This window comes from Colias philodice, chromosome 24 (assembly GCF_061535455.1).
Source record: "Colias philodice isolate Cphi_HAF_F1 chromosome 24, ilColPhil1 Martin Lab GWU primary, whole genome shotgun sequence".
NCBI lineage: Eukaryota > Metazoa > Arthropoda > Insecta > Lepidoptera > Pieridae > Colias > Colias philodice.
In genome coordinates, this window is record NC_143109.1 from 376629 (window position 1) to 395149 (window position 18521).

General features: G+C 33.2%; 1 protein-coding gene across 2 annotated transcripts in view; it reads right to left on the minus strand.

Annotated features, from left to right (window-relative positions):
- Positions 1 to 12715: 12715 nt before the first annotated feature.
- Positions 12716 to 18521, minus strand: part of LOC149477582 (dual serine/threonine and tyrosine protein kinase-like) — a 42087-nt gene continuing 36281 nt past the window's right edge. The window contains exons 20-23 of one of the 2 annotated variants that reach the window (XR_016317573.1): positions 17986 to 18211; positions 17150 to 17235; positions 13865 to 16555; positions 12716 to 12820 (exon numbers count right to left, since the gene is read on the minus strand). Coding sequence is in view for 1 of the 2 variants with exons in the window: in XM_089710418.1 (XP_089566544.1) it covers positions 16338 to 16555; positions 17150 to 17235; positions 17986 to 18211 (530 nt within the window). In the remaining variant the exon portion in view is untranslated. Of the gene's footprint in view, positions 12821 to 13859; positions 16556 to 17149; positions 17236 to 17985; positions 18212 to 18521 lie in introns of those variants that run through there. The other variant, XM_089710418.1, reaches the window with a different exon arrangement.

The window sequence follows — 18521 nt, forward strand, 5'->3', positions numbered from 1 at the left end:
TTTAATAACATATTATAATATTATGTTATAATAAAAAATATATTCAAATTCATATGGCTCGTTGGCGTTTGCAATAAAGCCATAGAGCCATACGCTCTATATATAATTTATTATATATACTAGCGGTCCGCCCCGGCTTCGCCCGTGGTACATGTTTACGTTTTCTCTCCATAGGAACCATCCTCGTACTTCAAGGAATATTATAAAAAAAATTATCAAAATCGGTCCACCCGTTCATGCGTGATGCTGTGATCAAGGGAAATAGGGATTCATTTTTTATATATTATATGTATAGAGATTATATTTTATTTCCTCGGTATGTATGATTATAATACCTAACATCGATTAACGGGATACGATGTGTGAAAAACTAAAATGTAATATCGACATCAATTAAGAGAGCAACTATAGGTAGGTAGAGTTGCCTGTGCTCTTATCTGTATTAATAATTATTAATAAATATAATATTGAGTTTATTACACACAAACAAACATAACTCCTCATCCTAGTATAATATAAGTAGATAAATTAACTTCATTTCCTTTATCGAAATAATTCAATCCTAACAAATTACAGGATCAATGGAAACAGCTTCCGGCCATGTTAATTTGAACTACGAGTCGTCAAATATTATCCAATATGAGGAACAATACATTTTAACATTTGTCGAATGGAAATTATTAATTTTGAATATTGGAATATGGAGGGTAGTCGCAAAACAAGGAATGAAAAGCGCTTGACATATCTGGGATTTCTATTTATGTTTTTATATTGGTTTCCGCTCGTAGCTTTGTTCATATTCATGTTTATTGTATCAAAATATAGAGTTTTTATAAGATTTTCAACTTAATTTTACAAGATAAAGGGCCGACCTACTTAAGCCATAAATTTTGGTGTCACAGTGTTTGTATTCTATGTATTTGTGAATTCCAATGAAAAAGTTAAGAGAAATGAATTATATTTTAAAGTTTTTTAGTACATAATATATAATTATATACTTAGTGAGTGAATTTATTTTAATTTGTTCTCTTTAATTAATGACCCTGAAACGTTATAGAGTTCATAAATTAATCACATCATCATCAACATCATGCCTTGTATAATAAATAACAACATGTATGATGTACGTTCTCTTGTCTTTCAAATACCTGAAAGAAACAAAATATTAAACGAAATCTAGGTCAAATTTAGCGTTACTAATACCAAAACGGGAAACGATATAAAATAATGCGTATTGCCACATTAAAGGCATATCGGTGACGATGTTTTCGTTTTATTACCTATCAAGGAATGTGTTTATTGAGATATTTATAAAATCAATACTAAAAGTAGCTCAGCAGTTCAATTTGATTTGATTGAATTTTTGATTTGAATTTGAATCGAATTCAATTTGAAATCGAGGTTTATATACTCGTACCTACTAAAATATAGAGCGGAGAAAAAAATATATCAGGAAGTAGGATAAATTCTCAAATTGATGAAGGAAAACTTCGTTATAAAACTCTCATGCCAAATTTCGTAATATTTATGTATCATGTACCATAACACCTAAAATCTTACCCCAAACTAATACTCCTGCAAATCACGCAATGAAAACTTAATACATACTTAAACCGAATAAGAAATCAAATCCAACCTTTTCTTATCTGATGAGGTGATCCAGAAAGCCTGCAATTTTCCCCGCAGTCGGTCTCGTCAGCTCGGACAATAGCAATCTCAGGCTGGCACCTTGAGCCGGTATATTTCAAGAATTTAAACAATTGCGCGCCGACATTATAAAGACGCAACAATACAGAACCTTGCTCGTTACGGGACAAAGGCCCAGAAACGCCTAGTTTTAATTTTAATGAAGCAATTATCCTTCAATTGCTGAGAACTGTTTCAAAGGAGACCTTATAAAAATGTTAATTATGCTGTATAAAGGGCATTGGATGCGGATTCAAACTGTCATGGCGACGAAATCCCTTCGCTTATTCATGAGCTCCTTGTGGAGACGGTTGCATTGCGGTTATTAACTAGCTAGGATAGAAAAGAGAAAGAAAATAAGGATTGGTATAACAGATACATTAGACTAAGACAGAAGAGAAACTTTGCTTCTTGCAATGGTAATGCATATTGAAGCTTTATAATGTTATGCCTATATCACTAATTAATCATAAACAACCATTATCTAACTAAAATTATTTTCTACGTTAATAACTGAGTATCACTAAGGAAGGACGTGGGCGCGAAAAACTAATACACGAAGCCCATTCGTTAAGAATTTATTGACAAAACGAACAAACAAAGGTTATACTGAAAATTTTCGAGTTGAGTTGTTGTTAAACTTACTACCTATATTAAAGCCAAAAGCTTATAGACCGAACTACGTACCCTTTATAACCATTTGTTTGTAAAAGGAACGGCGGTTAACGTCTGCAATAACAAACCAACTCCACATTACAAAAGGCTAAATTTTCAATCATTAAAAAAGATAATAAGACGGACAAGTCGGAAGCTGTCAAAATATTCATCGCGGGGGGTCTCAGGGCGCTCGTTAGCCTCGCATTCATTAAAAGAAAACCTTTTGTTAAGGTGCAAAAATGACTTAAATAGAACTTTTTAAGTGTATATTGTCCCTTTAGATTACGAAAGGGGAAATCTTTTGGGAGGGGAGAGCTGATAGCGACTGTTTTTGCACTCGTAAAAACTAATAAGAGCCTCTGAAAAAAGGATTTTAGAGCTTTGTGAAAGGGGGTGGATAAATAGCAGGCTTTAGGAGGTTTTAAAACGAGATTAATTTAAGTGATTGCCTTATGTAGTCGCAACAGAATGAGGTAGTGTTCATGCACATAAATTAATAGAACTTTAAAGAATTATTAGTATTGTTTCGCACATTACATCTCTGCCTAATTATCTTACAACAGGTTCAGAAAGCAGTTACAGCAGAGAAGAGCGGGCTTCGGTATGAACCAAACCAAAGCTTTAAATTCGATAAAAAGAGGTAGAATCTATAGTTTAGTAATAAAGAAATAACAGCAACACAGAAGAAAGAAAATTATTTATTTCTAATCAAAATAATTCACGTGTAGGTACTTACATGAATATACTATGTGTCCTGCCTGCACAAAAATAATTAGGTAGCAACCTCCTTTAAAAATAAGTAAAACAATAATAATTATTTAACTAAAACAAGGAACAGTCCCAAGGGATGATATCACAAGATTTATCAAAGTCAGCTCAAAACTGTCACATCATTACGACTCGCCCGGGGACTCCGGCCTTATAACAATTATTTTATGTTACGATTTTTTTGCGAATCCAAGTCATTTTACTTGTCATATTATCCTGTAGATAAGAATGGTTTAAATATAAATTTTAAATACGGAAAAATATTGGTTTCATCTTTTCATTTAATCATATAAAAAGAGCGTGTTTGCCGAGCACACGTGTCAGAAGGGAAACTTCTTTGGCAAGATGCAAAGATACCATATTTCGCCTTACTCCATGACGTGACGGTATTGCAATAGTTCTACCTACTTCTCCTTTTATGTTCTTATGAATAATCTACAAATACCAAATTGATAAATATCATTTTGTTTACACGTTAGTAATAATGTTAAATTGTTAATCATATAATTTTGATCTGATTGTCTTTAAAAACAACAAACTTTAATGCAATATTCAGAATCTCTAACCACCTCAACTCTTAATTTCCCTATCCCCAACATTTATACAACTTAAATGCATTTTTAACAAACAAAACTTAATTTTTCCAAAGACTAACAAGTAAAACCTAATTCACAAACTCTAAGCTCGAATGAACAATCCTGGAAAGTTCTAGAGTCTATGAATCGAAGTTGTTGACAGGCGAGCTGAGCCCATGGGAACGGCTTATCTCTTCACAACTACTAACTGATATTAATTGAAGATTAACGTCAAACCATATTTTAAAATGGCAAAAAACTAGACTTTCCATCTACTTTTTATGAATTCCATTGAGATGCTTTATGTCATTATCGATTATATTGGAAAGTGGATATCAGTATTCAGTACGGCCGTACTACTAAATATCTAACTACTTTAAGTACCTACATAATATGTATTTAAAAACAAAGATACTTAGTTATTAAAATCATTTAAAATTTTTACAAAAATAAGTAAACATTACAGATGAAAAAAACTCCCGAAGGAATAACATTAATTAAGAGAAAACGAAATCGCAAAAACTGATAATTTTAAAATACATTTCAACCCTCAAATGAGTAAATAACCCTTGAGAGGAATAATTTAAAATACAAGAAAGTGGTAAAAAGGGCCCCCGTAACCCTGAAAAGGTAGCGAGAATTTTAAGGGTTATTTGCAATTAGAATTATTCTCTAGAGTACTTGAATACGGGTTGAAATGAAACCGTTTGGGCCACTTCGACCCCGTGTTTACGTGGAACGGGTTAAAACGAATATAATAGAGTGTTTGCGTGTGTTAATTGTATTTTCTTGTGGAGGGTTATGTGTTGGGTTGAAAATTATTAGTTTTTAGTTTGAATTTTATGTTGGCTTAAGGCTTTTTATTATAAAATTTATTTGCCATTTTAATCCATCAGTCCTCGGAATCACAGACACAATAGAAAATCTATTGTGTCGCGCCCCGATCGGGGCTTACGGTGGTCAATGGGTTAATGAGGTATATTTATATCATTATTTCATTATACAAGCTATTCTTTATTGTAACTACGATGGATGCTCCAACTTAGAGCTAAAAAAATTGAAGTGCTTTTTACAAGAAATTGGTAGAACATTCAGGATGAAATATAGTCGCATTAATATTAAAATTACTAGGCCATATCCATCTTAATATACAGTTTCAGCCCAACCGTTTTCAGTAATAAAGTGGTTATTTTTTTTACATTTCTGGACAATATGCCTAATGCTGCACAACATGTTTTCATAGATAACTTAAAATTAAGATGGACGCTTTATATAATTATAAAGAGCGATCTCTTTCAGACAACTTACAGGGCTTAACTATGCTTAAGTAAAGCTTCAAGTATAGTAATAAATTATCTGTAGTAAAGCCATATTTAATAGTAATAAATGTAATCTACTCTAGGCACTTTACAAATTATTTATTTACCTAGATATGATAAAACATTCTTCCCTACCAAAAGTCACAAATATTAAAAAAAAAACCACAAAGCTAATTAATAAGTGATAATAAGCTTGGCTAGAATTAGTGTCGCTGCAACGGTGTCGCGTTAGCACGTTCGTTCTGCTCACAAATTAACATAATTATTGCATTATACTGCGATACGCTGGATTATCACGAAAACAATTTGTACATTGTTTTTTAGAAAGAATTGCGAGTAAAAATTGAAATTATTTGTCTCTAAAATTAGTCCTAGAAGTATTTATGCATATGCGTTACAAAGCTTCTTATAATAATTCCAACATTCAAAACATTACTTTATTATTAAACTGAAGAGATTAAAAAGAAGGATCATTACTAAATAATGTATCATTATAAAATTATATATTTGTACCTCAAATATTATAATACTGAAGTCTATTGTATGTTTAGTGTTTACATCCGTAACTATGCTTGAGAAATAAACGTTTCGATTTAATTTGAAAGTCATAATTTCTAATTACGTGTATACGTAAAACGTACGTGTTTCATACGTAAAATTTAAGTCTGGTGTTACCAGTTCGTATCACTAATCGTTATTTTTAAACCTATGAAGTAAACTTTTTGTGTTATTGCATGCAACAAATAATGCTCGATGTTTAGATTAGCCATCAGATTTTTTATAATTTACATAAATATTCGAGAAACGAACCGAACATCTCTTGATTTCATCTCTTGCATAAAGCACTTTACCAGAAGTCGGTCGACGTTATCCCGTGGTAATCCAAAAAGGATGATTCGATTTTGATAACTCTTACCAAGAAAAAGATCCTCTATCTTTGAATATTTAAGGCTTTATTTTATTGGGATAACTGAATATTTCAGTCGGTAGGATAAAGCGGGTTACCTTCACTTCATTCACATTTACATAATATTATATGGAGGAAAGTTTAATTTTTGTTTATTTGTAAGAAGCTCAAAAATTGCTTAATCGGTTTGTAAATTATTTTGCAAGTGGCCAGCTCTACATCTTATAACTTATTATGTTTTAGAAAATTGGAAAAATGCGCTGACTCCCACTAGGTTAACTCAAACAATCATCAAGTAGGTAAAATAATTACTCGAATTATAAAGAAAGAAAGAAAGACGAAGAAAATACTTTTATTTAATAGCACGTCATATTGAAAAAAAATACAATTAATATATTTTGAGTTACTAACAAACTTTGCAACAAATCCGTAAGCTGTTTAAAAAATAAACTGTTTACTATACAGCTACATAATTCTACGAACTTGGACGCAGACAAAGCTAATCCACAATAATATCATTGCGCAGTGGATTGAGGGCCTAAAGGGCTTTATGAATAACTCCTCACTCGGTAATTGAATGAGGCGAGTGTCACGCGACACTGCGAGTTGGTGATTACTGATCTAATTAAGGCTTTCACGAGCTGTAGGCCAGGAGCTGGTTGGTTTTTAGTCTTACATTCATAATTTTATTTCTGTAAACTTTTACTTCTTAGTTGTAGTGGAAATACATTTTAAAAGTAATTATAATACCGAGGTATGTTTAAAGCTAGAACTTATTTTTCATTATACTAACACTATTGAGCGGATCCAAAGATACAAACATGTAAAGTTGAAAACCTTCACGTTAAAAAACACAAAACACAACTTACATTTTCATAGATAATATAAAATATAGGTAATATTAAAAATAATGTTATGAGCTTACGGAATCGAATATGTGTACAAAGTTATTTTCTTTTCTTTCGTAGGCAATATATATTCTGATATTATGTTTGTGAGTTAATTTGAATAATACCGTAAGGAAAATATGTTTGGAATATTATAACGATCGGATTAAGACCCCAAATGGTGTTTTGTAAATTTATATGAGTATAATAATGTAACAAAAACAATTAATGCTATGTAAAAAAATATTTTTTAAGTTTTTAACATTTAACAGGTTGCGGTTTCTTTCTTAAAATAATATGTATGTACTCCTATTTTCAATGAAATCAAGGAAGCCTGTAATTTATTTCTTTCTTTTTATATTTTAACGTTTATAAACTTCAAATGCAAAAAATACAAAATAAAGGTAATTTAAACAATCTCGAAGTCGTCTCCCGTACCGTAATCCAGGAAACACAGAGCAGTGAAAGCATAATATACTTCTTTCAATCTTTTATTTCACTTCAAACAAAATCAAAGTAGGTATAATAATTTGAATTGTTTGAGCATTTAAAAAATAGGATTCTTAGGCGCGGGTCAAACACAAGCGGCGCGGGCGCGGGCGTGCCATAAGCGCACCTCTTGAATCTGTTTTGCACCGCGTCCTTCTTATACATTTTGTATGAAAGAATTTTGGACAGGCGTCGAGACGGCACGCCACGGTTGTGCCACGGTTTCGCCGCCTTTCCAAAATTATTTCATACAAAATGCCAATAGTGCACCCGATGCACGCCGGCCGGCAGCGCGCCCGCGGCGCGCCCCCGTCGCGCCGCGCCGCTTGTATATGTCCCGCGCCTTACAAACATTCACGGATGCTCCATAATTTAAGTATTATTGAATTTAGTATAGAGTATATTGTAAAAACAATAAAATTGTACTACTGACTTACTTATACAATTCAAGCTATTAGTTATAGTTAAATTGCACAGTTTAACATAATTAATAATAATTATTATAAACGTAACATTTTTAATTTTCTAATACTTACTAATAATAATTATTTTTCCTTACAAAATTAATCTGCTTAAAAATCAGTATTTCCTCTCTGAATCGCCTACTCTGTGGCCTAACGTAATAAAGTAGCAGACTGTTCATTTGATGTACGAATGTGCTCGCATGAAGTTATGCAAATATCTAGTAATTAATCGATCTACATAACTCTGTTTGCTGAGTTTTAGTTTTTGTTGAGTCTTACAAGATTACAGTAGAGTCTTGTAGTTTTGACCGTGAGCGAATTTTGATATATCTATACTAATACATATTATAAAACTGCAGAGTTTGTTTGTTTGAACGCGCAAATCTCAAGAACTTACTTCTCCGATTTGAAAAATTCTTCCGGTGTTAGATAGCCCATTTTATCAAGGAAGGCTATATGTCATCACTCTAAGACCAACAGGAGCGGAGCAAAGCGGGTTAAACCGCGGGGCACAGCTAGTAATGTATAATATAAATAATATTTCGCATAAGTCAGAGCAAATATGGCAACGAAGCAATTTCGCTTGAAATTTGGTGTAGGATTAGCTTTATGTAAGTTCTTCAACTTGATGGGATGGAACATAATATGAATAACAAACAGAGTACTTCAGAAACAGAGTACCTAATTATAAAAAAATTACTATTTAAGACTTTTCTAATTTTGTTTGAAAATGATACGATGCTACGTCATAATATATTTAACAATGAAGTGAAGTAAATGTAGAAATACGTATACAATTGAATTTTGTAAGTAGAAATTCTAGCAAGAAAAATGCAATATCTGCCCTAGAATATACACAACATACTACAAGGCAGCGAGCTTATTCCCAAACATCTTATAATAACATTCCACTCACTCTGAAGATTTTTCATTAAAAACGAAATCTCAAATAAATAAATTGTTTGTGCGGCTCATCGTTTGAAAATCAACAAGTTAAGTAAACGAGGTTGGCAAAACAGAAGAGCGTCGGCATAAGCCGCGCGGATATCTTCAAAATATTTACACAAAAAATCCCAACGAATATAATTTTACTTTTTCGGACTTCTGGGTAATAGATTATTTTGACAGATGCGCGCCTGTCTTATGCGTTTAAATCCACAAAACTCATTTTTGAAGTGAAACTTATTTAGGCGCGTTGAAAGCAAAATTCCAAGGTCGCGTCATGGCAATACCGTCACGTCATGGGGTAAGGCGACGATATTGGTAGCTTTGAATCTTGCCCAAGAAGTTTCACTTCTGTGTGCTCGGCACACACGCTCTTTTTATTCTAGCTAGAGTCTTAGAGCTCTTTTACATTCTTGGTTTGGTTGTAGCGTCTTTGTTGTTGGGTATTATAACATTAATTATCATGTTTAATTTGTAATAGGATCAATTATTGAAATATTCGCGCTTTCGAAAAAATATCCGTTCAGTAGTCAATATATATACAAAAAGGCTTCTATCATATTACTCCACATTATTTTTTCCTTACGTGTTGAAATCACTTACAAATATTTTCATAGCAACCTAATAAAGCACGTTCGTTGGGCTGTGGGCATAAACTCGCCTGCCGCATCTACGCCATTATTCTGACAGCTAACGAAGGCGCGAAAACCGAGTTACTGCGAAGGGTTGTTTTATCAAAGACTTTGTTTCTCTCATTCTTTTGTTTTTCGTATAATTTCACGTCAATAAGTGCTGTACGGACAGATGGCGATCTGGAAGTTGGTTGTTTGCTGTTTGTTACGTTGAAAAGACGTTTGATTTGGGGCTGACTTCGAAAAGGTTTTCTAAAAAAGAAGTTAATGAATTACTCTTGTTGACGACTATTGTATTTCTATAACTGAAAATTATTAGGTATCCATACCTACTTAATATTATAAAGCTGAAGTTGTTTGCTTGTTTGTATGAACGCGCTAATCTCAGGAACTACTGGTCCGATTTGAAAAATTATTTCAGTGTTAGATAGCCCATTTATCGAGGAAGGTTATAAGTAGGCTATATATCATTACGCTAAGACCAACAGGAGCGGAGCCACGCGGGTGAAACTTACATAACTAGCTTACCAGTTTACGAGATTATTTAACCATGAAAAGCTTATTAAGCTCGGTTGTTACCTACTTCAATACAAAGCATTTAAGATTCATCTCCATAAGTCAAGTCAAGGAATATCCAGGCAAATAAAGAGCCATGGAGAGCATATCGCGATTACATCCCGCATCTTATTACAGAGGTCCATTGTTTTGATCCACAGAATTTCGGGATTACTAATCCATTGTTTGGTTTGTTTGTTGGGTAAAGTGCAGTTGAGTTTGTGGTAATGAAGTTAGGATCGTTTTTAATATTGTTTTGATGTGATGATGAGCTGTGGGATTTATGTAATTTATACCTAAATATTATCGTGTCAAGGTGTTTGATATTTTTAATTGCATAGATATTTTTTATTCATATCGTTCTTTTTTATCAGAAAGCGTTTTGAAATGGATGTAGTAGTCAAAACTTTTGGTAAGCTACAACCTACTCACTCTGTAGCAAAAATGAGAAAGTTTAAGTGACATATCACACTAGCGGATTGCGAGCGGTTTCAAAGCGGAGCGGGTGCGCAACGAATACGTTGCGGGCGCGCAACGAACACGCCGCGGTTGCGCAGCGAATTCGTTGCGGACGCGTCATTTTGTATACTCTCGCACAAAAGCCAGCCCTTCCGCCTTGCCTAACTTCCATTCAATATTTCCATCGTTTCTGTAGCACTCAATTTTTTAACCGTACTGTGGAAATGCACTTACTTAACAGTTAACTAAAGATGTAATAACAACTGGAGTTGTTAAAAAAAGGTGCTATAAAATTGAATTACTAGGACTTTTAGAATGTACCATACATTCCAAAAGTATGTAACGACTGACCAGTATAATCTCTCCCATAGCAACGTATGTTATAAAGAGATTTTGTGAACCTAATTATGAGCAAAGTGATAGTGAGTTGCTGGTTGCTTGATAAAATTTTCTATTCACTGCTATTTATCTAATAATAAGATAGCCCTGTTTTAGTTAAGGAGCTTTAACATTTATTTCACTAATGAACTTTCTTAATGAGCAATTAAGTTATCTGATTGCATTTCGACCAAGATTTAATAGATAAAACAATACCCTAATCATTAACATGTTATGAAACTCGTAAAAAATAATGATCTCATAATTATTATACTATCACAAGTTATAAGTAACAACCAGCACGGATTCCATTTTGTTAATGAGTGTACATGACTGCGACGTAAACGTTGCGCATCTGCCACGCGTCCGCAACGAATTCGCTGCGCAACCGCAACGTATTCGTTGCGCACCCGCTCCGCTTTGAAACCGCTCGCAATCCGCTAGTGTGATATGTCACTAAATGTTTTTAGTTACCACTAAAATATTGAATTTTTTTGAAATTGGTATCTGAGACTTAACTCGAGTAAAAATTTATATATTCATATTATTCATAATACTAAAAGGAACCTAGGATAAAACATGAGACATTGAGACGTCTTGTATCTCGAGACCAACCCAAAACTATCAGCGAAATTAAATCCCATCTCAAGTGAACTGCCTCCGACTCCACTGTATGACGGATGGTATCTTTTTTCTGAATAAAATCACATATCACTGAAAGGGCCCGCATTTACATAATACTCGAGTTTGAATTCGTACGCGACCACAAAGACTAAATAATGCATGCAAATTCTGGGGTAGATTTAATGAAAACCTAGCTTCTATTGAAGCGGTTTATAAAAACGAGCGAATTGTTCCCAGGCGCGCGGAGAATGGGTTTAAAATCCTTTTTTCATAGTTTATTACTTATTGAATAACGGTGATTTACACGGTTTGGAGTGCGGGAACCTATGTGCAGTGTTAGCTGGAATTATAAAGGAATGCAATGTCGTAGAATTACTCCATAATGAATGTTAATACCAATAGATAGGTACCTATACAAGATTGTGGTCGATTTTGATGAGATTTTCTTTTGATATTTATTTTAAATACAAAAAGAACCGTATTTCCCGTTACATTATATGAATATTGAGAAGAAAATTGTCTTATTTAGCAAGAGAGTAAAAATGTCAAAGTAAAAATCGATTCAGCAAACTTATACGACCTATTGGATACCCAGTGTTAATCTCAAAGAATAAGAGCGTATACGCACTATGCGGGTAGCCGTCCGGCTGACCGCAAGCACAATTATGTACGTAATATTCATTTCTATGCGCACTGCGATGCGGCTACCGCAGACCGCACAGTGCGCATAGAAATGAATATTCCGTACATAATTGTGCTTGCGGTCAGCCGGACGGCTACCCGCATAGTGCGTATACGCTCTTAGGGTTCATATACTTACGTAAACCCACGAGAAAATTAAAGGATAATTTGGTAATAATTTTAATAATTAGACTGCACGCGATAAATTCTTCACATCCACAATATTATATTTTATGCTAATTTTATGTCTGCTATAAACGTTATAAACCTATATTGTAAACGTTATAAACCTAAACGTATATGTTAAAATGTGGATTGGCCTTGATAGGAACTGACTTAATTCTTAAACTTCCTTTATATTATTTTAAGTAGCTGTAGATTAGTAGTAGTAGATTCCCTGCCAAGCTGTTTCGAAACGAGATGTGTGTGCACTTTTTATAGTGAATTTTTTTATATTTTTGGAGGGCAAGCGAGCGGATGCAATGCCTGAGGTCAACAGCAAAGTGCCATAGACGTTCACGACGTAAGATTGTCATTCAAGTAAGGGAATGTAGGTATTTTCAAAAGTTCAAGTTACTTTATCAGATCTAATCGTAAATTTCAATAATTTTTCTGTTTAATGAGGAATTATAGTCTTGTTATAATTAATAACAGTTGTGAATTGTGATGTGTTAAAATAAAACAACAAATAGCTCATATAAAAATACTTTATTAAAGAAAATATAATTGTTCTTACAATAATATTATTATTGGATAATATTTTGTGACAATAATATAATACGCACTTTTTGTTACTAGACCGGACTCTCAGTGGAGTTTCGTTTGCAAAAATAGCGGACCTAAATCTGACTTCTGATATATATTGTATAGATCCCAGACATCCTATAGACAGATGTTGCCAACCAGTTTTGTGGTCCCCCTCCCCCCACCCCAGTAATTAAATATGGCATACAAAGAAAAAAATAAAAATTTCCAAAACATGCCGTGTGGGGTATCAAATGAAAGAGCTTATTGAGTAGATCACGAATATATAGCATACTATAACATTTCTTACACTTTCTCTAAGATTTTTTAGAAAATTTACGAAAATGCTCCATTTTTGAGTTAACTTTAAACCACTATAGATTGAAAACTCATGAATATATTTTTTAAATTATTATTTTAAATAATTAACAATAGTCCATTGTTTACGATTCAATAGTTCGTACAGTGAAATAGTTGCATGGGGGAGTGGGGGGAGCATTCAAAGATGGCGAGTATATTTTCAAGTTTATGCCAGAAATAAAGGCCTAATACAAAAATATCGGTGTCAGGGCTTACATCACATTAATCATAATGAACATTCTTGAATCAGCCTCTGTGTGATTAGATTTCAAATCGGTAACTTCAGTGAAAGTTGCGCCTTGCAATTTAAAACATTTTGTGGGGTCATCAAATCCACCACATACATATAGCTCACTTATATTATATTACGAACTATTGAATCGTAAACAATGGACTATTGTTAATTATTTAAAATAATAATTTAAAAATGGAGCATTTTCGTAAATCTTCTAAAAAATCTTAGAGAAAGTGTAAGAAATGTTATAGTATGCTATATATTCGTGATCTACTCAATAAGCTCTTTCATTTGATACCCCACACGGCATGTTTTGGAAATTTTTATTTTTTTCTTTGTATGCCATATTTAATTACCGGGGTGGCGGGAGGGGGACCACAAAACTGGTTGGCAACATCTGTCTATAGGATGTCTGGGATCTATACAATATATATCAGAAGTCAGATTTAGGTCCGCTATTTTTTCAAACGAACATCTCCTTGGAGCCTGCTCTATACACAATACATTCGTTTTAACTTTTATTTAACGAAAAAATAACATTCAACAAATATCTTAAAATATCGATAGATGGCGCTGGAATAAAAAGTAAAACAGATTTATTTAATAGAAAACACAACTGAGAAAATAAGTTAAAATAAAATACATACACACTCACAATTTCTTATAAATGTAAAAATATTAAAAAGGAGTAAATTGTATAAAATGAAGATTTTGAAACAGCGCCACCTATCGTTTCTAACCTAAAACGTTTATAAGCTTACTGTACCAAATTTCGAGATCATTCTTACATAAAAGATTTTAACAAAACACTGAGGGTATATACTCATAACAATACTTATATAAATATCACATAAATCAAAGCAAGCAGACTTAACAATACATAACCTAAAATATTTCACCGCCATTTTGAATTATTTAAATTACAACATTATAATTAAAATGGCGGACGCTTATTGTAATGAAAAGGGCATTTAAAATATTTATCAACAATAATTGAAAAATTAGGAATGGTCTGAACCGAAATGGAAGAAAATTGATTGAAAAAGGATCGTTAATGACAAATATTTAAAATCCATAATTAATATTATAAATGCGAACGTAACTCTGTCTGTCTGTCTGTTACTCAATCACGCCTAAACTACTGAACCAATTTACATGAAATTTGGTATGGATATATTTTGATACCCGAGAAAGGACATAGGCTACTTTTTATTGCGAAATATGTACCACGGGCGAAGCCGGGGCGGACCGCTAGTTAGGAATAAAATCATTCAAAATATAGGTTATAAAGCTTGTTGATACAGACATTTGTTAGATTATATCAATACTATATTGTCTTTTTTACTAATTAAGATACTAAAAGCCAGTTTCACAACTTCTGGATATTTTCTGTTTAACTTATCTGTAAATTAAAAATGAATATAATGTATGAAATGGAAAAACTTCAATCAAGGTGTAGAATAGGCTATCAGTGACTTTATCAGCAAGTCGTGAAACTGGCCCTTAGTTGTAAATTATAGGATTACGTGAACTACATAATAAACATCCTATTTTCATTATTGCTATGCGATTAAGAAACTGTATTTGGAAATAACTTTTAATATCAAATTGGTACTGTAATTAAATTGCTAGCTAAAAGTTGTATTGAGTTTATTCATAACAGCTGTTAACTAAATAACAATAAAAAACATATTTAGAACATTACTACACTATATTGTATAAAGTTATGAACATGTTAAAGAGAGCTTAAAATATGGATATTGTAATAAACTGGAAACTAAAAAGATCTTTTCTTTATAATGATTATTTTATTGAAACGTTCAGAATTATAATATAGAGAAGTGATTCTTCTGTTTAACACTGAACTTTTTCTTACAGGCAGGAAAGCAAAACCGGTACGATTGGCTAGTAGTTTGTAATTTTTTTACAAATATAATAACTGATAGTTAAAAAAATAAATAAAAAGTAAGTATACTTTCATCAATCTTTCCTAATTAAAAATCTGTTTAAGGAAGGAATAATACGTATTACAAATAATCCAACAACAAATCACAATTACTATGAATGTACAAAAATACAGAAAAGTTATTTTAAACAATTTAACGCAGAAAAGAAGATTGCGTTTTATACGAGTTTTAAATATAATATTTAGCACCAATTATTGATAATATATAATTTTATTAAAACCTATTAATACATGTATCAAATTCTTATACACAAAAATACATAAAGTTTGAAAAAGTAAACGCATTTAAAACGTGTTGCTATTTAGTTATTAAAGTAATTATTAATATTTAAACTTTTCTTTCATTTCAAACACGATATGGATCTGTTCCTAGTCTTCCAATTATCTTCTTTATCACAGATCTACAGTAGAAGATCTATTATCTCCTATAACTATAATCTTACCATCTTATACAACTCTTTTCAAATCTTCTGAAAAAGTTGTTCAGAAATATAAGTAAGTGCCCAAAAACATACATTTCGGAAAATATAACATTTTTATCTCCTAAAATTTTTGGAAGGGATTCTCTTCATGCGCAGTATACAAGTGATTTTTCCGTTACTACTAGAGATATAAAAAACTTATAATATATACCGAAAACACAGAAATAACTATAAGAAATTTACGATATACATAAATATTGCTATATTATTTCAACATAGGAATGTTTGGCTTTAAGTTTATTTATTTTAACCGTAATTTTATTAATTCATCGTTGTTACATTGTTAACACCTTAAACTTCATAATATTATAATGTGATGTAAATCAACCCTGACTGGGATGGATGGTTGAAATTTAGAAATTTGAGACATTTTTAACTTCAAATACTCAATTCAAAAACTCAGTAACATACAATACAATACAAATATGCCATACATTCAACATCATTTTTTTAAACCGGCCAATAGTTGCATATATACATTCAATAAGTTTTTTTCACTAAATTAATCATCCTGTATACCTCCCCTACCCATCCAACCCTGTCATATTCAAGCTATCCTCCTCCCCCCCGCTATTATACGTGAGGTTCTGGTTCCCCTCCCTCTCCGCGTCCCTCAGGACCCTCTCTAACCGCGGCTGTATGTCCCCCAGTAGGGCCCGCTGGCTGGGGTCCGTGGCCCAACACGACTGCATTATGTCCCAACACTCGTCTGAAAATTGGGGCAAACGCTCCGGGCGGAGCCCTGGGAAAATGTGTTAAATTAGAATAAAAATGTTGTGTGGTTTTATGAAACCACGGTAAAAATGAAACTTTCCGAACACTGCTTTATACCTACTCGGCAGCCGACCGTCACGCGACATGCGCTACACAGACCAAAAAGTTTGAGACGATGTAATAAAAGTTTCACTTTAAAAAAAAATAATGGAAAATGTATTTGTAATCAGAAAAACAATAATAATGGTGGATCCGGCTCGAAGGACCAAATAGTTCCTACCGTCATGTTTTTGGTTGGACACATCACACAATATTACATTTCGTAGATACAACTTTGCTCCATTTATGAGGGTAACGTAGTTTTTCTAATAATAATTTATATTTCTTAATTTATCGATTATCTATACTAATATTATAAAGCGGAAAAGTTTGTTTGTGTGTTTGTTTGTTTGTTTGAACGCGCTAATCTCAGAAACTTCTGGTCCGATTTAAATAATTATTTCGGTGTTAGATAGCCCATTTATGAAGGAGGCTATCATCACGCTAAGACCAACAGGAGCGAAGCAATGCGGGTGAAACCGCGCGGAACAGCTAGTAATAAATATAGTGATACTACACACACCTTTTTTCACTTTACTCCACAATTGTTCTTTATTCTGGAATGATTCAAATGCTGCGGGTAGTTTGACGGTACCAGCACACAGATACCTGAAAATAAATAATAGTGTTAGAAAACATCATTCCAATAATAATTATTAACCTGAGTTGTTTCTACAGTAAATCACAACAGAAAATCGATCCAAGATAACTACTGTCACATCATTGGTGCTACTTTTTAAATAACAGTAGAAATAGAAAAAAAATGTACTTAGCAGTGCAAAGCGGAATAAAAAAAGTCTTGTTATTTATTTACCTAAAATCGGATTTTGTTTTATTATACCGCTTTATACTGCTAAGAATATGCTTTGTACCCCCGTATGTACCAACGAAATTATTCGATTATACCTTACTTCAATATAGGATAAATCGGTAAGATTAGGATTTATTTACCTCTAAGTCTTGTTTAATTGTAAGAAATATTTTAGAAGTATTTTATATTTATTTCTGATTGAAAGATATATTTTTTACCTCTATCTTAATTCGGGATACATCATAAATATGAATCTATTCGTTCTGTAGATTCTTCTAAAATATAAATAAATATTGCATAGCATGCCTTCAAGCCACACCTCCGCCCGTCGGGAGTGGGGAGCGTGAGGTTTTTTCGTTACGGAATTTCTAGATTCGGTCCCCGCGCTCAAGGCCTGCGATAGAAGCTATGCAATAGCTTAATAAAATATTTCTCGTTCCTGCATTTCAATGCAAACATTTCAAACGATTTTTTCACGTAGTAGAATAGAAACCACAAATTTAATTGTAATCCTTTTCTTTCTTTTTCGATTATTATATGCCACTCACCACAGCAGCACTCCCAGCGCATACACGTCCACCGCCGCGTGATACCGCCCGGCCAGCAGCTCGGGCGCCATGTGCAGCGGCGTGCCGACCAGCGAGCCGCACACGAGCGCGCCGGCCGCACAGAACCCCAGGTCCGCTAGTGCGGCCCGACCCGACGCGTCCACTACTACGTTCTTTAGTTTTACGTCCCGGTGGACTAGGCCGAGGGAGTGCAGGTAGCGCAGGCCTGGAAACGATTGAACTTTGAAAATTTGCTTGAAGAGTGATCTTTGAATTGAAATCGTGTTCAACGAGCCGTTCCTAACTATCTGCAGACACGAAATTCATGCCATAAAATGGCTCCGGAGCGAAATTAAAGACAAACAAACTTTTATCATATAGTGTCATCAATGGAGAAATCTTTTGCAAACACAGATACTATACTGGAATAGTGTTAACTGAATTAAGTTCTGCAAATCGAATAATATTGAGTGTAGGGAAATACAATAAGAACACGATTCATTTTATGATCAAAATTGGGCTTCGATAATTTTACA